At 35.7% G+C, this 25,209-nt stretch overlaps 1 protein-coding gene across 3 annotated transcripts in view; it reads left to right on the forward strand.

Moving 5' to 3' along the window:
* SESTD1 (SEC14 and spectrin domain containing 1) overlaps window positions 1–24,766 on the forward strand; it is a 146,542-nt gene extending 121,776 nt beyond the window's left edge. For 2 of the 3 annotated variants that reach the window (XM_030850718.3, XM_030850723.3), the window contains 8 exons: window positions 656–850; window positions 1,375–1,489; window positions 2,944–3,103; window positions 6,294–6,375; window positions 7,476–7,598; window positions 8,366–8,557; window positions 11,048–11,169; window positions 13,929–21,417. In XM_030850718.3, the coding sequence (XP_030706578.1) occupies window positions 656–850; window positions 1,375–1,489; window positions 2,944–3,103; window positions 6,294–6,375; window positions 7,476–7,598; window positions 8,366–8,557; window positions 11,048–11,169; window positions 13,929–14,058 (1,119 nt within the window). In that variant the 3' untranslated portion in view covers window positions 14,059–21,417. Of the gene's footprint in view, window positions 1–655; window positions 851–1,374; window positions 1,490–2,943; window positions 3,104–6,293; window positions 6,376–7,475; window positions 7,599–8,365; window positions 8,558–11,047; window positions 11,170–13,928; window positions 21,418–23,477 lie in introns of those variants that run through there. The other variant, XM_060302198.2, reaches the window with a different exon arrangement.
* The last annotated feature ends 443 nt before the right edge of the window (window positions 24,767–25,209 follow it).

Genomic DNA, 25,209 nt, shown 5'->3' on the forward strand with positions numbered 1-25,209 from the left:
TGTGTCTGTTGGAGTAGGTAGCTGAGGTGGGGTGAGGACAGGATAGTTGGAAGTGAGGGAGGGAGTCAAGGAACTAAGACTTAGTTCAGTGTTGATTGGATGTCTACACAGTGGAAGTCAGGAAGAAGGCTGGCACTGAGAGGAAGTTCAGGGAAGTCTGCTAGCTCTGAGATGAGGCCCTGCAACAGAAAACGTTGGCAGGATGTAATCCGACTACATGCATTTCATTGGAGATGTGGTTTTTGAGAGAAGGAGCAGAAGAAATGGTTTGGAAAGAGTAATGAGGAGTGAGGCAGCCATCTCCCCCACTTCCAGGCTTGTGGTAGGTTGGCTGTACAAGCAAAAACAGCCATCAGAAGGGCTGCAGAGCTAACTGCTTCCTCTGAGGGTGACAGGTTTCACACACAACAGGGAAGAGAAGGGGACATTTAGAGGCCAGGATGAGCAAATAGATCCTGCTATTGGCAGGAGTGAATTCCAGGGATCGCAGTGGAAGGATTTGGGCGCTGGGGACTTTTCGTCCTCAATTTAAATAATTTTGCTTTAGAAAACTCTCATATATGTTACTTAGTATATCTGGAGATATTGTAAAATGTAAGGTATTCTTCAGGAACTGATTTGATCCTTAATTTACTTTACAACCTCTATATTACAGGAATGGTTTGCAGTTTATGTGGAACTTAATCAGCAAATTGCAGCACTCTTAAATGCTGGGGATGAGGAAGATCTTGTGGAACTGAAGTCGCTGCAGCAACAACTTAGTGATGTTTGTTATCGACAGGCCAGTCAGCTGGAATTTAGGCAGAATCTCTTACAAGCAGCTCTTGAATTTCATGGTGTTGCCCAAGATGTAAGTGTCTACTCTGATTGCTTTTCTTTTCTTCAAATTATCTGAATACTTATCTGCACATCATTTTTGCAGGTTTGCATGTCTCCTAATTATTTTTCTGGAACAGTAAAATTTACTGGTGGGGGAAATAAGATACACTTCTTTGATTTTTTAAAAAATTTTAAGTCATTCTGCATGCAACTAAACTTTTTTTTTTTTGTCTAAATAGAGTGTCCCAACCTCTTAGATAATTTCATTTGGATAGTTTTTTCAGTCTTCATGCTTTATAACATAGATTGAAATGGAAGTTTCAATACTTTTTAACATTCTGCTGACCTGGACATACTTTGTCTTCCTGGTGCATGCATCTGTGTGTTCTGTCATTCAGATAACATGTATTCTAATTATTTGTCCTTGTCTTTTAACAGCAGAGTCTTTTTCAAGTATAATTGTGATAACCTCATTAGATATAAACCTCATTAATCATTAAACACTTTAGATGCTGATTACATCAGGGTTATCTCTTTGGTGTCCCTCTGCTTTAGTTGTCTCAGCAGTTGGATGGCTTATTAGGGATGTTGTGCGTAGATGTAGCACCAGCTGATGGAGCATCGATTCAGCAAACTTTAAAACTGCTTGAAGAGAAGCTGAAAAGTGTTGGTAAGCAGATTTTAAAAATGCTGAAACATAAGGGTTCTTTTTTTAAAAACTATCACTACCATGGTTAGACAAGTCAACTTATACTGATCTAATTATAATTATTAACAGGGACCATAGGAAAAATTGGTATAAAAAAGCCTTTATCCCCTTAAAGGGTGTAATTTATGCTACAGTGTTTATTTTTCATTGTTGGTCAGTCACCCTTCCTTCACAGGGCCTTTAGCCTTTCTTGTTTACGCAGCCGAATCTACAGGTGCTATGTCTTGCATATTCTATGAACAGTTATTTGTAGTGCATGCATAAACTGTAATTAGCTGTGAAATGTTCTGTGGTAAACCCTGTATGCCCCAGACTGTGTTTTATGCAATGATTTTTGTTGTTGCTATATCCTAACCTTGTGAAAAAATAGTTGGTTTGGTTCTGTGCATTTGTTTCTCCAAACTGGGAATACTGCCGAGGTGACATACTCTCCAAGGAGAGGATGGTCCAATTTCATTAAGCTAGTACCCTTACTTGACACCAAGGCTTTTTACATTTTACTACAGTAGGAAATACAGTGAATTTCCCTAAGACGTGACTGGGAGAGGTGGATAGTGGATGTGAAAATGGGAGGGGAGTTGTATTGAGTGGGACAGGAGGGCAAAGGAGAATGGAGGAGAGGAAAGCAGTAACTTAAGGCAGATATTTAGTGGAAAATGGTGACATGTGATTGAACCAATTTAATTAATTTTGAAAAGGACTTGAGGGAATGGGTTTGAAAAATCACGTTTGTATTGGCATTTTACTTGCTTACAGTCTTCGTTATTTTTAACAGATGATATGAGGAATACATGTTTAGTATTTAATATGCCAAATGAAATTTATTTCAAAATGTCACAAGTTTTCTTAAACCATATTTTTCTTTTAAAAATGCTAAAAGAATTCTGGTATATGTACCTAATTTAGAGTCTTGTAAACATATCCTAAGTGTTGCTTCTCGTTGGGTGTAAGCTGGACAGCGCCTATACTCAAAATGTTCAGTGTCCTTTTACAGTGAGAATACATTGCTTGAATGTTTTAATGTCTTGTAACTCATATATTTTTTGAACAGAATATTTGCCTTGTTCTCCTAAAAATTGGACTACATAAAAACAGAAAGGAAAAAATGGAAAATCTTATCAAAATAGAAATTCTCACACTTCCTATTTGCAGTTTTGAAAAGTAATTGTTATCTATGGAAATTCACCTTTTGGAAATTCTCTTTAGGGAGAATTTGAATGAGAGGGAGCTCCAGTTTGAGCCACATTTAAAGGGGTTTTATTGATCGAAATATTCAGAGGCCTCCATCCCAAAGTAGCTTAATGTACAAAGTTGTTATACTTGGAATCCAAGTACAGTATCTGCTGAGAGGATTTACTTAAGGGAGGGAAAGCTTCTCTGGTTTAAGAGATTAAATATAATAACTTTTGTTTTAGATGTAGGATTGCAAGGTTTGCGTGAAAAAGGTCAAGGTCTTCTGGATCAGATCTCCAATCAGGCATCCTGGGCCTATGGAAAGGATGTAACCATTGAAAATAAAGAAAATGTGGACCACATACAAGGAGTGATGGAAGATATGCAGCTTAGGAAACAAAGGCAAAGTTTGACTGTTCATGTTAATTTTTGCTAAGACAACCTAATATTAATTAAAATGAGAAGTGATGTAATTATATTTTCCATACAAAGTAAAAATTCTTACCTGTTATATAGTAGGCATGTAGTAGGTTTTTGGTGAATGTAGTGATTATTGTATGTAATTGTACTAACAAATAATGGCAGTTTGTTCAATTAATGCGTACATTTTCCCTTTTTACTCAGTGGTAAAATTTTCGGTTCCACTCAAGTACATCACATTCCATATCCCCAGTGTAGCCTATGACTCGTCTATCTTTTAAGAAAACTCTTTTTGGAGAATTTTGCTTTTCCATTTTCATTTAGTTTAGAGTTGCTATTAAATCTATCATTTACATTGATGTGTTTCTTCATCTAAACGTTTCAGAAATTTTCATGCATCCATTGTTCTCATATTTGCTGTAGAAGGATTAGACAGTAAACTCTGGGTAAGATGATTTTTAGTTTCCTTTGATGTAGAACTAGGAATTTAAAGGGTTCTTTGAAAACTCAGTTTGCAATAGCAATTGCAGAGTATTGCAAAGTAAAGGATTAAATTAACATATGCTAGTATATATAGGCTAGCATGGTTGTGTGAAAGCTTTGTACACTTAGAAATTCTAAGGTCATCAACAAAAACCTCACAGAAACTCTTCCCTTACATCACAGAGAAAATAGTCATTAGAAATTCCTTCTATCCTCATATCTGCAAACGTATCCATTTCATTATTTATTCTCATCACAAAGATGATATATGTCTGCTCTTATCAAAGCCGTGTGTCCCCATCATCTTCTCACTCCATCAATTCCCATTCTCTACTCTGATCCCTGCCTTTCATTTAAATGCTTAAATCTCTCCTATTAAAAAAAAATTAGACAATTACACACATGCATATACCTTCAACCCTTTGTCTTCTAGCCCTAGAATTCTCCTTCCTGACAGCTGTCATTGATGGTCTAATCTGCACTCATACTTCCTCACTGCCTCTAGTTACTTTTCATCCCTTCTCGGTCTCCCCTCTCCCCTCACCACTTCACTGGACATACTCTTACTGATGTCACAAGTGACTTTGTAATTGCCATGTGTAATAAATGCTTGATCTTGCTCAAAATCCAGGGAATACTTTTGGTCCTGACATTGCTTGACCACTCTGAATAGAATTAGGCACAAATGACTTTTTCTTTCTTCTTGAAACTTCCTGACGACCTTGTCTTCTTTGAAAACACCCTCATGAGTCTCCTCCTGGCACTCTGTTTCTTCTTGGTTCTCTTCACTGATTTCTTGTCCTCTAGCTAATTTCTCTGCTCTCAGGGTTTGTTCTGAGGCCAAATTCTCTTCTCACTCTACTACTTCAATGACTTTCTTTAATATTGACCATGATTGAGTAGTTATGACTCTGACCCAGACCCCTCTTCTGTATGTTAGACCCGTAGTTCCTCTTACTTACTGAATGTCTCCACCTGGATGACCCATACACTACTCAAAAAAACTAATATGGACAGATCAGAATCATTCTCCTCCAAAACTTGCTCTTCTCCTTTAGTTTCCTATCCAGGTTAAAAATACCATCAGCTACCAAACTTGGAATTTATCCCAAGGATTTATTAAAATCATTACTCTTCCTCATCCCTTACAGCCTAATCAGATGCCCAAGTTCTGCTGTCTCTGAATCATGAACACTTCATTCTACCTGATCTTGCTGCCCTGGCATTGCTCGTCTACGGTCTGTTGTGCAAGAGCACAATCTTTTGTAAAGCGCACATCTAATCCCCAACTTCCTTGTATAAACTCGTCTCAGTGACTTCCTATTTTCTCAGATGAAGTTCAGTCTCCTTGGAATAGTATAGGAGACCCTTCATAATCCAATCCTGCATAATCTTACCTCCTTTGATTTTTCTACAAAACCACACACTTGTTTTCACTTTCCTGAACGCATCATGCTATTTCATGCATCCATGACTTAGAATACGTCTTTCCTTGTTTTCTGCCGACTGGATTCCTACTTATTCTTTAAGACTCAGGGGTACTTATCCTTGGAAACCTTTTTAGATTTGTAAGGCAAGTTTGTTACTTGTTCCTCCCTATTCTCATACAGCTCCGCAGTAGTGTTTATCACATTGTTTATTTAAAAGTCCATCTCCCCAAATGAGACCATCTTAAAAGTAGCGACCATGTCTTATCCTTTTCAAGCACATTAGTCATACCTGACAATATTTGTTGAATATGTGTATGATATCATCTTCATCACTGAAGTGTCTTACATTGTCTTTTAGCTTCAAATTGTAAAAATACTTATCATGATTACTTCCCTTCAGTCCCTTGTAGAATTGTTTAACCAAGTTGCATTTTAACAATATGTTACGGGCTTTTGTTGAGGGCATCCTTATAAAAAATAGCCTTGTGACAATGACTTACCTATTGTTATCAAGTTTCCTTAAGAATATTAACTATAGTGGAGTCCAGTGCCTCATGGGTAGCTTGTTATTGGTATTTGGTACTGCAGTGAGTTTCCACCTTCCCATCTAAAGTTCATGGAATTGCATGGGAATGAAGGGAATCAAAATGAAGGGATCAGAGCTGAGCTAGATCAAGTCAGCTTAAAATTGTAATCTGTATATTATCCAGGCAGACCACAGTAAAATTTAAGAATATTCTGTGTTTCTCTCCACCCAGAGATCAACAGAATTTTTTTTCTTTCTTAAGAACATAGGTGGAGGTTTTTTTAAATTCAAAATTTAATATTACTCTGGGTAATGTATAATGTAATGAAAAGCTTTATTTATTATTTTTATTCCCTTGGAGCATCATTCTCTAAACTAGTATTTTAGAAACTTTACATTTTTATCTTTGAAGGTTGTTTAATGCTAATTGGCAGTTGATATTGCTTCGGGTTTTAGTGTACTGCTGTGTTTGTGCTTTGCTTCAGTATTTTGCAGAATTCATACTATACTCAGAAGGGTTTGTGATTTAGTACCATTCAGGTATTTTAAGGTTTTGATATAACACAGATACAGATATCCTTAAAATTCTTACAAATCAATACAAAATAGTTACAGTCTCCATAGTGTAGAACTGAGTATTTTAGTATACTGTAAAACATGTGTGCCAGATGGTGGTGTTATACTAGTTATCAACAAAACTGAAATGTCCTAAATTTATGTTTGGATTTATTAGATGTGAAGACATGGTAGATGTGCGAAGATTAAAGATGCTTCAGATGGTGCAGTTGTTTAAATGTGAAGAAGATGCTGCCCAGGTAAAGATCAATCAGGCACATTATGCACTTGCCTTTTCTTAGAAGATTGATTTCACCTAACTATAAACAAAAGTGTACTTTTCATGGTCCTAAGCAAGTAAATTCATTAAGTCACATTCTAGTTTATCCTGTCAAAATAATAAAGTTTTGTATTCCCACTTACCTTACTGGTCTCATTTTTTTAAAATTTATTTTAATTAATTTATTTTTGGCTGTGTTGGGTCTTCATTGCTGCACGCGGGCTTTCTCTAGTTGCGGCGAGTGGGGGCTACTCTTTGCTGTAGTGCACGGGTTTCTCACTATGGTGGCTTCTTTTGTTGTGGAGCACGGGCTCTAGGTGCGTGGGCTTCAGTAGTTGTGGCACACGGGCTTCAGTAGTTGTGGTGCGTGGGCTCTAGAGTGCAGGCTCAGTAGTTGTGGTGCATGGGCTTAGTTGCTCCGTGGCATGCGGGATCTTCCCGGACCAGGGCTCGAATCCGTGTCTCCTGCATTGGCAAGTGGATTCTTAACTCCTGCACCACCAGGGAAGCCCTTACTGGTCTTATTTGACTTATCTTCTCAATGAAATGCTCTATTGAGCTAGAAATTGGGATTATGTATTATTTATTACTGTTGATTTGGTTGTCAGTTACACATCCCAGGATGAAGCCTGGTGTAGCTTATCGCTTTTTAACCCACAAGAAGGTTTTTCAGCTAGATAAACAATTTGCTACCTTTGTATAGTTAGCATCAAAGAACATGATTCCAGCTTGACATAGAAGAAACTTATGATTTTAAGTAGTAACATAAATCTATAATGAGATTCCAATAAGATTATATTACATAAACACATGATGTTCTATTAGTATAAATCATGCGATGTTAATTTTAAATGAGTGCTTCTCTTTAATAGGTCTTGTCTTTAGATTTTTAAAAATTTTGAGTGGGAGGAGAGGTCATTAATTCATGTAGCTTGGCATTGAATGAAATAAGCTATTAAGGTTATAACTAATGGATTAATTAATCACATGATAGTAATCTTTCTTTATATAAATATGATGTTTTGATATAAGACATAAAGAGTTATGAATCCAGCTTCACTGTTATTTATTTTCATTTAGGCAGTAGAATGGCTAAGTGAACTTCTGGATGCTCTTCTTAAGACCCACATCAGACTGGGTGATGATGCTCAGGAAACAAAAGTTCTACTGGAGAAGCATAGAAAATTTGTTGATGTTGCCCAGGTGCAGAACTGGTTATCTTCCTTTTCTACAAGCTATGTGTTTGCATAGCTTTCTGCATGATTGTAATGTAACTTAACCTTCCAAGTCCAAGAAGATTGGTTACGTTAATCCAGAAATATTACAGAACTAAGAAAATGTCAGCCGGTGAATCAAAACTAGCCTGCATAAACTTGAGAGGGTTTATGTTTTCCTGAATACAGGTTCTGTATGCTTCCTCTGATTTATGGTATATATTATGACATTTTTAGGCAGTAACTGTTCATTCACGAAAGTAAATCAGTAAATGACAAACCCTAGTTTCTGCATCTCACTAGTGTTAGCATAGCAACACAGATTTTTTTTTTTTGCATGTGAAAAGTATCTTAATTTATTTTCCCTAACTATTGAGTTCACATTGTAACAGTGTGGTTTCCTGTATGTAATATAAAGTGCCCATTTGCCACCCATTCGTTTTGATCAATGAGGGAGCAAACCTTTTTTTTGTGTGTGGGGGGGGGGGTCATGGTTGAGCAGACCGAGGTGGGGAAAACAGAGTAAGAGAGGGAAGCCAGACAAAAAATCAACTTAATAAAAATTAACTGAAAGTATTGCTTCCCCTTTATCATTTATGCATGCAGACAACTTGTAGCAGTAAGTGCCAGTGGACTTACTCATTATTGATTTCTAGTAGTGTTACTTAATTGTAATCTCAGTCCTCCTGCACACTTTCCCATCCCTCTTTTCAGAATTCTTTTATTATAATTTCATGTTGACTTTTTCTTTTTTAGAGCACTTATGACTATGGAAGACAGTTGCTACAGGCCACAGTTGTGCTGTGCCAGTCTTTGCGCTGCACCTCTCGATCATCTGGGGATACACTTCCTCGACTGAACAGAGTATGGAAACAATTTACAATAGCATCTGAAGAGAGGGTACATAGGCTGGAAATGGCTATTGCGTTTCACTCAAATGCTGAAAAGGTTCGCTTTTTTAAAAATGTAGTTTCAGTAGTGTTTGTACGTTTAAAATGTGTTAACCTTGTAATTTTGTTATTAGTCTTTTTTTTAAATTTTTATTAATTTCATTGTTTAAAGCTTGTTTAGATATAATGTATTGTCTTAGAAAGTTCAAATCAGATTCTTAGTAAGCCATACCAGTGCTAGAGTACTGTGGTTAGAGGAGTTGAAACTATCCAGTAGTCCTCTCTCAGCAGCACGTCTCTCTTCACCAGACCTGGTGCCCAGAATGTACTGTCTGTTCTTTCAGGTGTCATGACTCCCATCTGTTTCATTATGCCAGGAAAGGAAACTTTGCTTTGGCAACTACTACTAATTGTCATAAATTTTTTAAAAGGTCATTTGTGATTTTTATAATGTTTAGAGACTGTCCAGCTAAAATTATGAGAGTAAGGATAAAAATAACTTTTTTTTAATGTGTTGTCTTTAAAGATTCATTCTAGAATTTATTATTTAATGAATTCATTAGTCCCAGAAACCAAAAATGAAATATGCAGGCAAATTTTCAATAGAACCTTTTTCTCAACTGCACAGTGAAAATTTATAGCACCCAAGCCTTATATTTCCACTCCAAAGAGGAGTCTTACTAAGTAGTTAACTTTGTTTTGATCTCTTAACGATCACAGTTTATATGTAGGGAATGTTCAATACAATTTAAGATATGCGAAACCTAAGATGTAAATGTGATAGCCTTAGTCTGTGGAACAGAAGAGAAATTGCCAGGAACCTCAGGAATTAAGCAGTTTCTGTCTGTGTTATGCAGTACATTTGTTAGGAAATGTCCACAGTTAACTCTTTTTGAGCTGGTCACTGAACTCCACAGGTTAGTGTTTTAGTGTAAAATGGGCCTGGTGATGAATGAAAGTACATAAAATGGCTTGACTTGTTTATCTACTGATTGTTTTAATGAAAACTTTTTATTGAAGTATAGTATTAACATAGAAAAGTGTACAGCTCAAATGTTCTGCTCACTGAATTTTCATAGAGTGAGCATGCCTGTGTAATCAGTGCACTATTCAAACAACAGAACGTTACCAGTACCCCAGAGGCTCTCCACCCTCTTTTAATCACCCTGCTTCTGCTGCCCATCCCGGGGTGACCACTGGCCTGATTTCTAACACCACTGATAACTTTTTAGGATCGTGCTTTAAAAATGTATCTGCAAGGACATTTTAAAACCTAGATCTCTTTAAGAAATTATGTAAGAATGAATATGGTTGAGACTTTTTTTCATAGAAAATTAATATTCTTATTTCTTCTGGTACATGGCCTTTATCATGCTTGTAATAAACTCTTTAAGTTATTTTATTGTGCCAACCTATGTAAAGGCTTTTGTTATCAGATGTTATTTTTCTTTTGAGTGTGTTGTATTTTATACCAGTAAACATAAATATAACCACAACTATAAGCAACTTGTATAGCAAATGATAGTGATTGGGAAAATATTTAAATTTAATCTAGAATTTTACAATATGAAAATGTCCTTTATGAGTAATGCTGAAGTAAACATAATTGGATTAAGTAAACTATAATGCAAAAAAAGTTGTAAAAATAAATAGTTTCTTCTGCCCCAAATTTTGTAGGTTTTTTTCTTGGAGGTAATTTTTTAAAATTAGTATTATTATTTTAAATCTGGAGTGTATCTTAGACCCATAGAACATCTCAATTTGGGACTAGCCATACTTCAAAAGCTCACTAACCACATGTACTTAGTGGCTACTATGTGTGGGTCTGTACTTGTAGACTTAACTGTTACAAATCACAGCATTTTTTTTCTTTCTTTCCTTATTTTCTTTTGTACCATTTAAATTTAAATGGTAATAGTTAAGGAAAAATAATATGAAGGACTGCAGAACTTCCTATGTTTGAATTAAAACCTTAATCAATTTACATCTTTTTTTGTTGTTATTTTCGTTTTGTTTGTTTGCTTACATCATTTAACTCAGGTCAGTGGATCACTTTTTAAAATAACTATAAAGTTTCTAGCTAGATAATCACATCAGTTATGTGTTTGTACTCTGAGTACATGTTGTTCTGTATTTATATTTTCTTTCATTTTTGAAGTCTGTAAGCTCTTTGAGGTCAAAATCTGTATCTCGTTCATATCCCAAGCTGCTACATAAACATAAAGTAAGTTTTCAATAAATAGTTACTTAATGAATGAAAGAATACTACTTTTTAAGCACAGTTTGAGCTTAGATTCCAAATAGTAGTCTAGTATTATTTTTTTCTTGGAAATCACTATAAACCTCTTCATACTCCAGTTATATTATTAGTAGGGATTGTGTATTTCATTTTGTTTGAATTTCTTGAGCCAGCTTTGATCAATCTTCTATAATGGCATACACGAAGATGCTAAGAACAGAACAAAAACACCTTCAATCTACTAAACTTGCATGAACTTGATTCCTTTTCTGTGTCTCTTGATTGATGTTGCATTTTTATTTGTTGTAGATTTTGCAAGACTGTCCAGAAGAGCCTGAAGCTATTAATGATGAGGAGCAATTTGATGAAATTGAAGCAGTTGGGAAATCGCTTTTAGATAGACTAACTGTTCCTGTGGTTTATCCCGATGGGTATGGTGCATGTTCTTACAATTTGTGTTTTTATCAGTAAGGTCTTAAAGGGATATCAAGAGAAGAAAGTCTATTTCTTAAAAGTCCTGGTAAATTAGCTTTGGTTCACATTTTCAATTTCTACAAAAGGTTAGTTTAAAATGAAAAGAAATCCATACTGGGCTCTTAACAATAGTAGCAATTGGTACTTGCTGCTGTCAAATTTATTGCTCTTGATAGCTTGTTGTAGAATAAAGATCATCGACTAGGTTGACATCTTGGGTTCTTGCCTTGACTTTAGTGGTAAGGAGCTGGTGACTTTGGGCTTCATTCATGGAAGGGACGGGGAGGGAACTAATGTTTAGTAACTTAAAATATATACCAAGCCCCAAGTTAAACACTTCACCTTAATTACTTTTGACCAGGGCTAGAGCAGTATGATTATTTTGATTCACAAATGAAGAAACTAAAGCTCAGAAAGGTTAAGTAAGGTCCTCAGGATTTCACAGCTTCTAAGTGGAATTAGAATATAGTTTCAGGTCTGTCTAGCACCAGATCCATTCTCTTTTCACTGTGCTGTATGGAGTCCTAATTTCTTCATTTGTAAAATGATGGGGTCGTGATTCTCACATTCCTTTCCATTTCAAATAGTTGATCATAAAAATAAGAAATAGCCTCTTGAAAATAAACAGACCAGTAAATGAATCAGAAGGAGCTTTATCTACAAGGAGCTAGACCTTCTCAGTAAAAATAATTTAGAAGTAATCCAGAGGATGTTGAATTAAAACAATAGAGCGGGCTTCCCTGGTGGCGCAGTGGTTGAGAGTCCGCCTGCCGATGCAGGGGACACGGGTTCGTGCTCCGGTCCGGGAATCCCACATGCCGTGGAGCGGCTGGGCCCGTGAGCCATGGCCACTGAGCCTGCGCGTCCGGAGCCTGTGCTCCGCAATGGGAGAGGCGGCAACAGTGAGAGGCCTGCGTACCGCAAAAAAATTAAAAATAAAACAATAGAGAAACCAAACCATTGAATACAGGTATCCTTACATTGTAACAGAGTGTAATGGGTATGATTGTGGACTCTGGATCCAGATTTGTTGGGTTTAAATCTCAGCTCCGCCACTTATGAGCTATGACATCTTGGGCAAGCCACTTAACCTTTCTGTGCCTCAATTCCCTCATCTAAAAATAGGGATATATGGGGCTTCCCTGGTGGCGCAGTGGTTGAGAGTCTGCCTGCCGATGCAGGGGACACGGGTTCGTGCCCCAGTCCGGGAAGATCCACATGCCGCGAAGCGGCTGGGCCTGTGAGCCATGGCCGCTGAGCCTGCGCGTCCGGAGCCTGTGCTCCGCAATGGGAGAGGCCACAACAGTGAGAGGCCTGCGTACCGCAAAAAAATAAATAAATAAAAATAAAAATAGGGATATATTTTCCATACCTCCTCAGGTTACAAGAGCGAGGAAATTAAATGAGCTAAATGTATATAAACTACTTAAAACAATTGTGACACATGGTAAGTGGCACTACTACTGTGTCATGAACTTCAAATGATTATTTGGAATTGATATTGAGAAGATATAACTTTATGCCCAGGAACAAATACTATTCATAGTCTGTACTTAGATAATCTCTAGTCGTACCTAAACTTGAACAATCAGAAGTAGCTTAAAGTCATGTATATCTCCAATGTATAAAAGAGAATAAAATCTAAAAGTTTATAAATTCAGCTGGTAACAGTATTAGTGGGGTGCTTCTGGTTGTTCCATTCCAGGAACCCCCCCTCCCCTCGCCAAAATCTCATTTCTGTGTTTCATAACCAGTTGTCATAAAGTCGGTCTCATTCTACTTAAGTCATCCTCGGAGCATCTACCCCTGGTATTTTTGCTTGGGCTTCTCCTCCTGTGTTCTACAAATAGTTCATGTGTCATTTTCATTTTTAAGATAAAAGAGTAAGTTAGGGCTGTATATTCTAATTTCACAACTTTAATATTTGCGATTATTATTTCATTCCCTTTTATATGATAATTTGTTTATGCTGTGTAAAGTTTGACAGTAAGCTTAGTCAGATTTATCTTCTGTAACATTCTCCTAGAACAATAAAAGAAATTAGGTGGTCTCTCTGGATTCACTGCTTGAAGACCTAGGTTCAAATTCTGTTTTTTCCACTGTGTGATCTTAGTCATTTAATTTTCCAGGTCTTAGTTTTCTGATCTAAAAAATGAGGAGCTTAACCAGATTATTTCCAAGAACTCGTAGAGCTCTAAAAGATTCTGTGACTCTGAATACTGTCTTTGCAGATAGGATAAAATTAAATAATTTTACCTATTAATGTCCCAAATGATGGCTTAACATTAAACGGATATTTTACTTGGTAGCTATATTAGACAACTGGTGTCCGTAGCCCTTAGCACTGAAGTACACATACAAATTTTATATTTGTGTATGCTTATGGGCCCCAAGCTAAAAGTATAACATTTACAATGTTGCATTGTTTTGTTTATTTGTTGAATTGTTTGGTTTATTGAGATTATCATAAGTGTACATGATAGGACATTTATACTTCTAATAAATTTTTCTCAACATGTCTTAATATATATTATGCCATTTTAAAAAATGTTTCTCCTACCAAATTGCTACTCAGAGGTAAACAGTATGGTCTGCAAAAAGAACTAACACCATACCACGTAGGTAATTTTTATGGTAATTTTTGCTTCCTTTTGCATTCACTACAGTCAATGGATTTGTATTAATCTGACTGGGCTTTTTCTGTTTTGATTTTTAGAAGTGAACAATATTTTGGGAGTCCAAGTGACATGGCTTCTACTGCAGAACACATCAGAGACAGGATGAAACTAGTTAGTCTCAAAAGGCAGCAGCTGAGACATCCCGAAATGATGACTACAGAGAGCTAATAGCTGCCTTCTTCCCGCAGATCTGCAGTTCATAATCCCGCATGTCGTTGGCATACTGCAGCATCGGCTACAATATGTTAAGATGCATTTCACAGCCAGGATAAGCCTCATTTCTTTCCATTACACGTTTCTCTCCATGTGTTAACATCTTGTAACACCAAGGCAGAATTATTTAACATGCTTTGAGACCATAGACTCCAACTATCTTAAAAGAAGGAACTGTAAACATTGCACTGAAAACTTGCTTTAAAGCTTTACCTGACCTGTCAGTTTGTAGATTAATAACTGATAATAAGCTTTGAATGGTGCTAATAAGAGTTTAGGAATTCCCTCTATAAAAAATGGTTGCCCTTCCTCCCCGAGTGATGTAGTAAATTTAGACTATAGTTAAACTGTTATTAGTAGACAGTGGTGTCCTCAAAATTTTACTTTGTAATTCTCCTTCAAAATTGATTATTTTTATTGTGTCAGTATGAAGAAAACCTTCAGATTTTTGATATATCATATTCATTAAAAAACATTTTCCTATTTGTATTGATAATGTATAAAAGTTGTTTGTGCTTAATAAAAGGCTTCTTTTAAACATTTTATTTAATTTGGTGGTTATATCTATTTCCAAACATGAGTGCCTTATTTAAAAGGGCATTCTTAGCATTGTGAGGATGGTTTAGTATTTGTTTTTTCATGTTGGTTGCATGTATTTTAGCCAGGAAATTTATATGTAAGCATGTGTATATAATAAATAAGCATGTTTTATCATGAAAAATTATTGTGAAGAACAATTTAGATCTTTAAGAACTTATGAATAATGGAATACTATTTCTCATTTTTCTCTTCTTCAACTTGAAAAATGTTATCCAAATTATTAACCACCCTGAAGATATTTTGTTTCTGGGGGAGGAGGGCTGGGGAAGAAGGCCTACATAGTTACTTAAGTGTAATCCTTTATATCAGAGTAATCTTTCAGGAACTAAAATAGCAATTGTTAATAAAATTAAATTTCTCAAGATAGACTAGAAGCAAGATTCTGAAGTGGTATAATAACAAAAATTGTACAACTCTTTTAGAAATAAAATTTATAAAATGTTAGTGCTTTTAAGTTTATATTAAGTTTAAATGGTAAAAACATAATTTTTTGTTAATTTTTATTTCAGAAAATGTTTTTGAGAAAGATTAAAAACAATTTGTAGTCTGTGATCAATACAAAATTATGCAAAGAATTGTATGCTGGTTCTTTTCATTGTCTACAGAAATGCTTGTGTATCTTCTAATGCAAAAAGCTCCCTCTGAGCCTGCTGGTTTCTCCAGCCTTCTTCACTGCCAGACTTCTTGGAGAAATCCATATCCATTGACCTGCACCCTCATCACTCACTGCTCAGCACCTTGCAGTCTGGTTTTACACAGACCAGCAATGCAGTGGTTCTCAATGGGCTCCCAGTTACCGAACTGAATGACTTTTTTTTCTCAGTCTGCATCCCTTATCCTTCTTTGCCTCTGCAGCATTTATACCATTGAGCAACCTTTCCTAGACAGTGTCTTCTCCCTTGAAGATGTTATCCTCTGCTGTAACTGAGTCCAGTCACATAAGTCTTACTTAAAATGCATCTACTAAAATGTGCTCTCTCTGATTCTGTCTTCAGAATGCTTCTGGAAGTATCTCATCCTTAGGGTTTCTATTTTATGCCAGTGTCCTGGGTTACATATCTGGTCCAAAATTCTAAGCTTGTACTTTCAGCTACCTAGTTGACATTCCAACCTAGGTGAAGTTATTTATCATATTTTCCACCTTTCACCTCTTGGAGTAATTTTGGTAAAAGATGCAGCCTTTTTTTAATAGACATGCCAGAAAATCTGGGGCCACATTCAGCTGTTCCCTCTCATGCTGCCACTGCTCTGAGAACATCCAGGAAGGTTTTTCTATATTCGATAATCCTCAGTCTTTTAGGGCTTACCTTTTGTGAGTGTAAATGTTTGTGATTCTTCATTTCAGTCTTCATGATGGTGCTAACCACGTGCTACAGTTGTTTATGTCTGTACCTGCTACATTATAAGCTCTTTTGAGGGAAGGAATCTTTTGGGCCTGACTTCTCCTGTTCCCAGCCTTTTGCTCATGCATAATAGTTTCTCAGTTCCCCTGTATGTGAATGGTCTGTTGTAGGCATTAGTAATAATCCCTCTTGTATTGTAGTCTGAAGTATGTTTTAAACAGATTTCCTAAAGTTAGGACTGACTTATGAGTGAATCTATTCATCAGGAAGTCATTTGGTATTTTAAATACTGGCTAATTTAGATACTTAGTTGTATTCAATATCTATTTCTCTTACTGAATTTCACAGAATTGGAATGTATTTATTAAGACTTTGCCAGAAGGGAATTTGACTGTAAGTAAAGAGACTCTTTAGTTTTACCATCAACTCGCCTACTGATTGTCAAATGAGTTAATTTTATATGCCTTAAGCTATCCTGTCTACAGCAAGAGTGAAATAAGGCACATCTGGAAATATTTGTAATTTGAGTAGTTCAAATGAAGATGAATATGTTTTTATCACATAATAAATATTGTTGCTTTTCATTTGTAACTGTGCTGCTACTTTCTATTTGTATATCCGTATACACATAGACAGTTATGAATGAAAACCCAACAGTGCCCTAGAGTGATTTTTTTCATAAGGTCATAGTTCACTTGGAATACCTGTGAAGGAAGTGACTGCAGTCTGTTTGAAATGACAAGTTCTTTGTACATCATAAATTAACATTAGCCCCGCAGATATAACGGAGAAAGAACCATCATTTCTAATTGGTATATGCTGCAACTTTCCACATTACTTTAGCTCATCTCAGGGAATTACTGAAATGTTAATTGGGCCAGCTTCATTTTGTTTTGTTTTTTTCCTTTTGACTTCATGTCATGTATTTGTTCCCGTGTAAGCTCCATATCTAAGGACAGTTTTGGCCTCTGTTCTTCACACAAGTCTAACCCAGCAGAGTTATGATATGTGAAGATGATAACTTCATTTCAGATGAAATTGACTTTATTCCCAGTCCTCATTGTTGGTGACCTTGTTCTACTCTTGTAGCTCATTGGTCATGTTGATGAAACTGCTCAGCCTGCCAACTAAGATATCAGTGGCAGTTCTAGGCTTCCTTGCTGTGTAGAAGGTTGGATATTTCTCTCACTTCACAGGCCTTTAAATTGGCCAGTGCTCCAAAGTGTTACCTAGTATTAACGTGTTTGTCGTTTGTTTCATTACCCTGTCAGTTCATGTGTGGGATGTGCTATTTAGTGTATTATTATTATAGTTAGTGCATTCTCCTTAATGTGAACGTGACAGTTACTTTTCTGATGGTGCTGAGTAAATCATACATAAACCCACTGTAACAAATGTCATGATTGATTGTGAACCTGTCTCACTGTACCATCTGCATTTGGAGAAAGAATTCAGAATTTTCTACTACACTGTAAGTTCTCTGCCAGAGAGATTGGAAATTACTGTGTACTTTTCCCGTCCTCACAGGACCGTAATAAAATACTGAGGTTACTAAAAACCAAGCATACTATAATTGCTAAAGTCCTCCCCATCTTGAGCCTATTGAAAACGGTAGAGGAAATTAACATCGGTAAATATCATCAATGACAAGAGTTCTATGATTGGGATGTCTTTGCTTAAACCTTGAAAGGAAAAATTCTCTAGGATTACGAAGATGGGCTGGAACATAGCTGACCAGTTAACCTAATTAGCAAACTTAACCAGTGTTAACTTTCAGTTCTAAAAATAAAAAGCTCCAGATGGGAGTGGAAAATACGCTCTTGGTATGTAGGGCAATGAATACCTTGATGAGGCAAAATGAAGCACAGATAAAACACCTGACATTATTTGACTTTAGTGTGTGCTACAGAAAATCTAGTTTTAGCTAAGATACATGAATAGTGGCAAGAATAGTAGAGGAAAGATCATAAAGGCTAAAATAAGAACTATAGTGAATATAATGCAAAGAGTTTGGAGTTTAAATACCTGACTTCAAAGTCTGGCTTTGTCATTTACTGATCTTGGTAAAAAATCACTAAATTTCTCTGGATCTGTAAAATAGAGAAATCATATCAAATAATTTTAAGAACGAAGTACAATCATGTTAAAAAAGTATTGAAAGCCAAAATGTCTTTCAAAGTGGAAGGTATTATCTTTTCAGAATAGAAAATGGAGCATTCTTTAATCTTGCTCTTGTCACAGGTGGAAGCATGGGGTCTTGGGGGAAAGGGAACCTTGTCTGCTCACCTCCCAATGCTCCGTTTCCCTCCATTCTATACACTGAAAATGCCAAGGGTGGGGTCAACGAGCTTGGCAGTAAATAGCAAGCCTTTTAAATCTGACAAATTAACTGTTTTATGACAGGATGATAGGCCAGCCAGATGGAGGACAAATGAGGAGTATCATCTACTTTGAGGTTGACAGAACATGACACAGTTCCATCAATAAGTAAGAAAGTAAGTAAAAATCATACTTAGGATCTTAGTGAGTCAGCACCAACCTATAGAAACAAGAGCATGAATCTGGCCACCGTTAGTGCTGTTATGGTTAGAGAAGAGTAATCCTGGTAAACTTGGGTAGTGATAATAACAGAAAAAGACTGGTCCTGTAATAGAGGCTGATAGAACTAAGGGTGCTCCATGAAATAGCATAAACAAGGGGGAATGTTTTAAGACTGAAAAGCGTCCTAGATATGATGCTGAATGACACGACCGTAATATTTTAAAGCAGACGAGAACATGTCAAAACTAGTCCGTGTGCTTCAAGAAAAAGCAGAGCCTGTACTAGAACATGAAGAACTTAAGAGATCACAGGAAAGCCACAACCATGACTACGTAGTGTGAAAGCAGTAAGTAAAATTTTAAAAGAATCAAGATTATTTTTGTTAGAAAACTCTTAGGAGGCAATACACATAATACCCATGTATCACGATACAGGAATTCTTAGCAAATAACTAAAAATAGTTACCAGCTTTAGGTATTACGAGCAGCGTTGTTACGGATCCAAGGCATGTAGAAAACTGTTTCTGTCAAAAGGCTAAATTCTGAAGCCATTCTTGGTGAATCTCAAGGTGCCACTTTAGAAGTATTTACAAGTCAAATGCCATCTCTTTAGGGTGTCCCCAAATGTGTTGCTCCCTGAAGAGACAGGAGGACGGTTCAGATGTCCTTCCATTCAGAAAAAGAGACCTGTTCACTATGATCAAGCCTCACATCACGTTTCGGTTCTACACATCTCTTCTATTACTGTTACCCTGGTTGTTTTAGAAGTCAGTAAAAATGTCTATGCTTGGTTTTTCCCTTAATGTTTTTTCATCTTAACTCTTATGTTAGTCTACACAGCCAAGAAACTTGCTCAGAATATACTATCAATATATGTATTATTTTTATTAAGGTATGAGGAGATCGAAGTATCACTTTGACAATTATCAGTCAGCATAGATTTGAAAACTGGTTGCTCACCTCACACTCAGGAATATCCTTTCACAAACTCCTAAGTTTCTAAGTTGACACTGTTTGGATGAATTTGATGGTTATGTTGCTATGAGATCAATGATGAAATTCTCAGCAACATTATTTGGCAAGCATTGCACCCTGGATTTTTTCCCCCAACGTTTTATTATAAAATTTTTCAAACATAAAAAAGTTAAAATTTTACAGTGTACTCACCACCCAGATGCTAGTTAGCATTATGCTTTATCACATACCTATCCATCTATCAATCCATCAATCCAGATTATTTTTGATGCATTTTAAATTTCAGAAATCTACACACTTCCTACTAAATACTTTAGCATACATATCATTAACTAGAATTCAATGTTTGCTTACATTTTTACTTTTATGTAAAATTAGCATACAGTGAAATGCATCAATCTTAAGTGTGTATCTGCTGGATTTCGGCAAATGCATACAGTGCTATCAAGATATAAAATGTTACCAGAAAATTCCCATATGGCCATTCCAGTCAGTCCTTTTTCCCCCAGCCCCCTGTCCCCACAAGCATCCTCTTCTTTATTCTACTGTAAATCAGATTTGTGCATTCTAGATCTTTGTATAAGTAGAGTCACACAGCATGTACTCTTAGAAGCCTTCTTCATTTACTATGTTTTGGAGATTTATCCATGTGGTTGAGTGTATCAATAGTTCGTTCCTTTTTTATTGCTGAGAAGTATTCCATTCTATGACTATATTACAGTTTATTTATTCACGTCCCTATTTATAAATACTTGGGCAGTTTCCAGTATTGGCAATTATGAATGAAGCTGCTATGATTATTCTTAACGAAAGTCTTACATGAACATAATCTTTCATTTCTCTTGAACACCTAGGATTAGAATTTCTGTGTCACAGGGTAGTTTTAAAAGAAACTGCCATACCTTTTTTCATTGTGGTTGTGCTGTGTCCTGGATTTTCACCATATTTTGAATGTGTAGAAAGGTGTAAACTATTTTTATGACCCATATTTGAAGTATTAGAAGTGGGTTTGGGATAGAAATGGCATTCTTCACGGTTGGCAGTTGGTGTTGAGGGAAGCAAATGCCTGTCTGCCTGAAACAGCTCCCCAAATGGTTCCTATCCCTGGAATTTTAGAATTAATTTAATTCCTTGAAAGATTAAAGTACTTACCCAAGCATGGTGATATATTAACTAGAAGAAACAGCATTAGTTTATGTTACTAACTTTTGCCACCCGTTTTCAGTAGGTAAAATAAGACTGATAACTGAAAAGATTCTGTTCAATGGCGGTAGTAAAGAACATGTACTACTAGTCATTCCCAGGTACAGCAGTGTGAGAGAGAACCATCTGGACAGGAAAATCCCCCAAATGGTGGTCAAGAAACCAGAAAACGGGGTGGGGAGAATTCTACCTCACAGTTGTGCATAGGGGATAGCTATGTTTTTGCAGGACATTTTAGCCTTTACAAATCATATTTTCAATATTGTCTTTTTATTCTGTACCACCCAGCTATAGTTATTTCACACCCCAGTGACTTTTATCCCCTTTGTCTTACCCTTCCTGCCTGTTCTGTTACATATAGTGGTTACCTGTATAAGGCTATAAAATTATAATCATATGTATGTTTCCAATGCTTGTGTTCAAAGATATTTATGTATGATTCATCCAGTCTTTCCTATTTGATTTTTAAGGGTTGGGATATTTGGCTTCTACTGTAAATCCTTATAATGTTCCACACACATTGTAAATGTAATAAAAATGTTAAAAACTATAATTCATGGCAACAGATTTTGATATGTATTTCTTCGTATGTTATCACTTTGGACAATAAATTTGGTTTCTGTTAATAAAGATTGTTCATCCCATCTAGGGAGAATTAAGTCATACTGGTCTGTATAACATAATCTGATGAATTCTGCATTTCTGAATCTATTCAAATTAGTTTTTTAACTTTAAATTTTTTCTAGCAATATTCTCTGAAATCTTTGATTAAAACAAAAATGTAACTCTTTTATTCTGAAATAATCTGGAGTCTTAGAAGACAGAGGCTAAGCACACTTTCCCTTGTGCTTCTCCTTCCCTTGTCAATAGCCCCCATCCTACCTTCCCACAGGCTTAGCACAGAAACTCAGGGCTTTCTCTAAGTCCTACTTTGTCAGAAGTTGTTAGGTTCTCATCACAGTAGGTAGTAGTTAAATTTGTTCCTACCAAGAAGTCTTTTTTTTTTTTTTTTAATTTTTATCTTTGGCTATGTTGGGTCTTAGTTGCGGCGCACGGGCTCTTCACTGCAGCTCACGGGCTTCTCTCTACTTGTGGCATCCTGGTTTTCTCTAGTTGTGGTGTGCAGGCTCCAGGGCACGTGGGCTCTGTAGTTTGCAGCAAGCAGGCTCTCTAGTTGAGGTGTGCGAGCTCAGTAGTTGTGCCGTGCAGGCTTAGTTACCCTGGGGCATGTGGGATCTTAGTTCCCTGACCGGGGATCGAGCCCACGTTCCCTGCATTGGAAGGCGGATTCTTTGCCACTGGACCACCAGGGAAGTCCCTCAAGAAGTCCATTTTTAAGACTGAAAAGGCGAATGTGTATTTGGGGCTGGGGAATGCATATTAGAACAAAGTTAGCTGTATTTTAAAATAACACAATTAATCATATTATGCTATACATAGTAGCAGCTCCAGAATGGCTACCAGGAGTTTAGAGTTGCCAGAATTTGGAAGTTGGCATGCCTTATACCTTGTCCAATTAAGTTAGGTACATTTGAGTGACAGTTCAACATACAAGCAAAATACGTGTATGAAAAAGAATGTACCTTTATTATTAATATTTTCATTTTACTAGCTATAGTATCCACCCACATCTCTAGATTTCCCATTAGACACATGTATCCACAAAGTTGTTCCACCTTCTGCATAAAATCTACCCAAAAGTATTCTCATAAGCATAAACTCTTATGTGAAAGTTAAAATAAGCACAAAAAATACCCAGTTTTTGCCAGGACCAAGAGGAAGAGAATTACAGTGACAGGAAGAAGTCAAAAAAGTATCTAAAAAACAACAGGTGGAAAAACTGGAAAAGAAGTGAACAATAAGGATAAAAGTTAGTTTGTAACCATGATTAAATAAAATGTAATGGTTAGTAAATCATACTCCCTTATTAAATAGCCTTGCACTGCACCAAACTGTAACTTAGCTGTCTTTGGAATTTTAACTTCCACTTAAAGAGTCTAATCTTGAAAAGATTTAATTATAAATATGTTTATAAGAATAAAAAATTGCAAACAGTCCAAAGGTTTGAATAAGCTTATTCTGTAAGGTTAAAGTATTATGTTGTTACAGAAGTATGTTGTTTGAAATTGGTAAAAGTCTATTGAAAAGAAAGATATTTATGGTATATTATTGGGTGAAAACATACAGGTTCCAAAACTATAGAAATATTATTCCATTTTAAAAATAAAAATAACTTTTTAGAACTTGAATAAGTTATCTTTGAGGTGTGGAATTAATAGGTCATCATAATTTTCTTATGTTTGTTACTTTCTGATTTTTTTTGTTAAAATGGGTATTTTTAAAGAGCTTCTAAATATTAAATGCCTAGCAAGTATTAGTAAGTATATTCTGAAATATCTGTTGAAACAAAGGTGAAGTAGGAAAAAAAATATGAAAATCTGGGGGGATAGAATTTTAAAACTGAATATACCTTTTTTATTTTCACAATGCTACAAAAAGTAAATCTCATTGAAGTCTTAACATCTCAGATATGTAGAAGATAACATCATGGGTTTAAATACCTTGAGAAAACAATGTGCATTTAAATCTGCTTACATCCCTCTCTTCAGGTCTATTTCAAACAAATTATTTTGTATCGGACAAAGATCCATTTTAAGAATGGATAAGCAAAGAAAATACTCTGAAGATTTCAATGATAACTCTGTTGCTGCAGGTTGATGCTAATGAAGCCATGCCTGTATTGGAAGGGTCAAGTACCTCAATCCCAGGATGATGCGTTCCTCCAAATCCCTGAAGATAAGTAATATTGCCAGTGTCTATCCTTAGTCAAAATAAAGTCTGGGAGGGAACATGAAAGAGTCAGCAGCAACCTTTGACTTTCCTTTCTTTCTAATCTGTTTTATTCTTGTATCTAGAACACTCTCAGAATAGGACTATTTGCTCTACCCACTTGTCTACACAGTTGAATCTTCGGGGAAGTCCTGCAGTGATGACAGGACCAGGCTTTCCTAGAGTATTCTTTTAGAACTGGGGACATATTTTCCTACCAAAACGATTAAAATTCAATTGGTCTTCTTCAGCTACATTGTGGATTAAGTAAATTACTCTGTTGGATGACCTAGAGACTTAGTATTAATATTATTGTATGTTGCAATTTATGAACAACTGACCTACCAGTAGATTTTTAGAACATATCTCATTCATTAGTTGGAAACTGAGTGATGATTGTGGTCAACTGTCCCTTTTTGCTTTATTCTTTAAAATTCTGTTTAAATATAAGAATAAAGTATAGTTATTGTTTTTAAAAAGTACCCTAGGAAATAGAGAAAAATATTAAAAATTAAAAATTGCCCATAATTTGTCAATGCAGAAAATATAGTTTATATTTGATGCATTTCCTTTGTATTTTACCTAACAATATTATACAATTATTCAACTTTATTTTCTGCTTTTTACAGTCATTGTAACATAAAAATTTCCCTTTATTAATTTTTTTCCAGTGCAAGTCAATAGCTGTGTAATAGTCAATGATAAGTAGATACCATAATTTAACTATTATTACTGTTAAGCAAAACATTTTAGTTCATTCCTTCTTTTTCTTTCTTTCTTTCTTAATGCTTTGATAAGTAATGCTGCAGTCAACATTCTTGTATTTTAACTGTTATTGCGTCTATCCTTGAGATTGATTTCTTGAAGTGGAAGTATTGGATTGGAATGTATCCATATTTTAGGACTTTTGATAGCTATGATTAAATTGCTTTCCAGAAGCAAATTTATGGTTCCCATCAAAAGCTAGCATGCCCATTTCATGGCACTCCTTCCATCACGAAGTGTTATTTATTAAAAGTCTTTGCAAATTTTTGAAAAAAGCATTTTATTTACATTTCTTTAACTGCCAGTGAGGCTGAAAATAATTTAATAATTTGGTATTATTTATTGTGTTTCCCCTTGACGATTTGCTGGTTATTATTTTTGTGTACTTTTCCTCTGGAGTCTTAGCCTTTTTTCTTATTTGTTTGTAGAAGTTTTTTAATAATCCTTTATCATATTTGGAGCAGTATTGTTCCTAGTTTGTCATTTTTTTTTAATCTTCATGAATTTTGGTGATGTTAGTGTGTTTATTTTTATGGTGAAATCTATTAACCAATCTTCTTTTTGATTTCTTACATTGCCTTAAAGCTTAAGTCCTGCTCCTTCAGCTTAAATTTTGTTCCTCTTGTACAGTTTTAATTTTTCACTTTTAAATACAAAAGAATTGGCACATTATATGAGATAATGATCTAATATGATAGATTTTTCCGAACATCAAATATTATCAACATTACTTATTGAATAATCTATCTCTCCCATTAATTTCTGATACTCCCTTGAAAATAAGTTCTTAAGTTTCCTGGCCTGCTTCTGGGCTTGCTGTTCTGTCTACTGATTGGTGTAGCTATTCTTTT

This window comes from Globicephala melas, chromosome 7 (assembly GCF_963455315.2).
Source record: "Globicephala melas chromosome 7, mGloMel1.2, whole genome shotgun sequence".
In the NCBI taxonomy this organism is placed as follows: Eukaryota; Metazoa; Chordata; class Mammalia; order Artiodactyla; family Delphinidae; genus Globicephala; species Globicephala melas.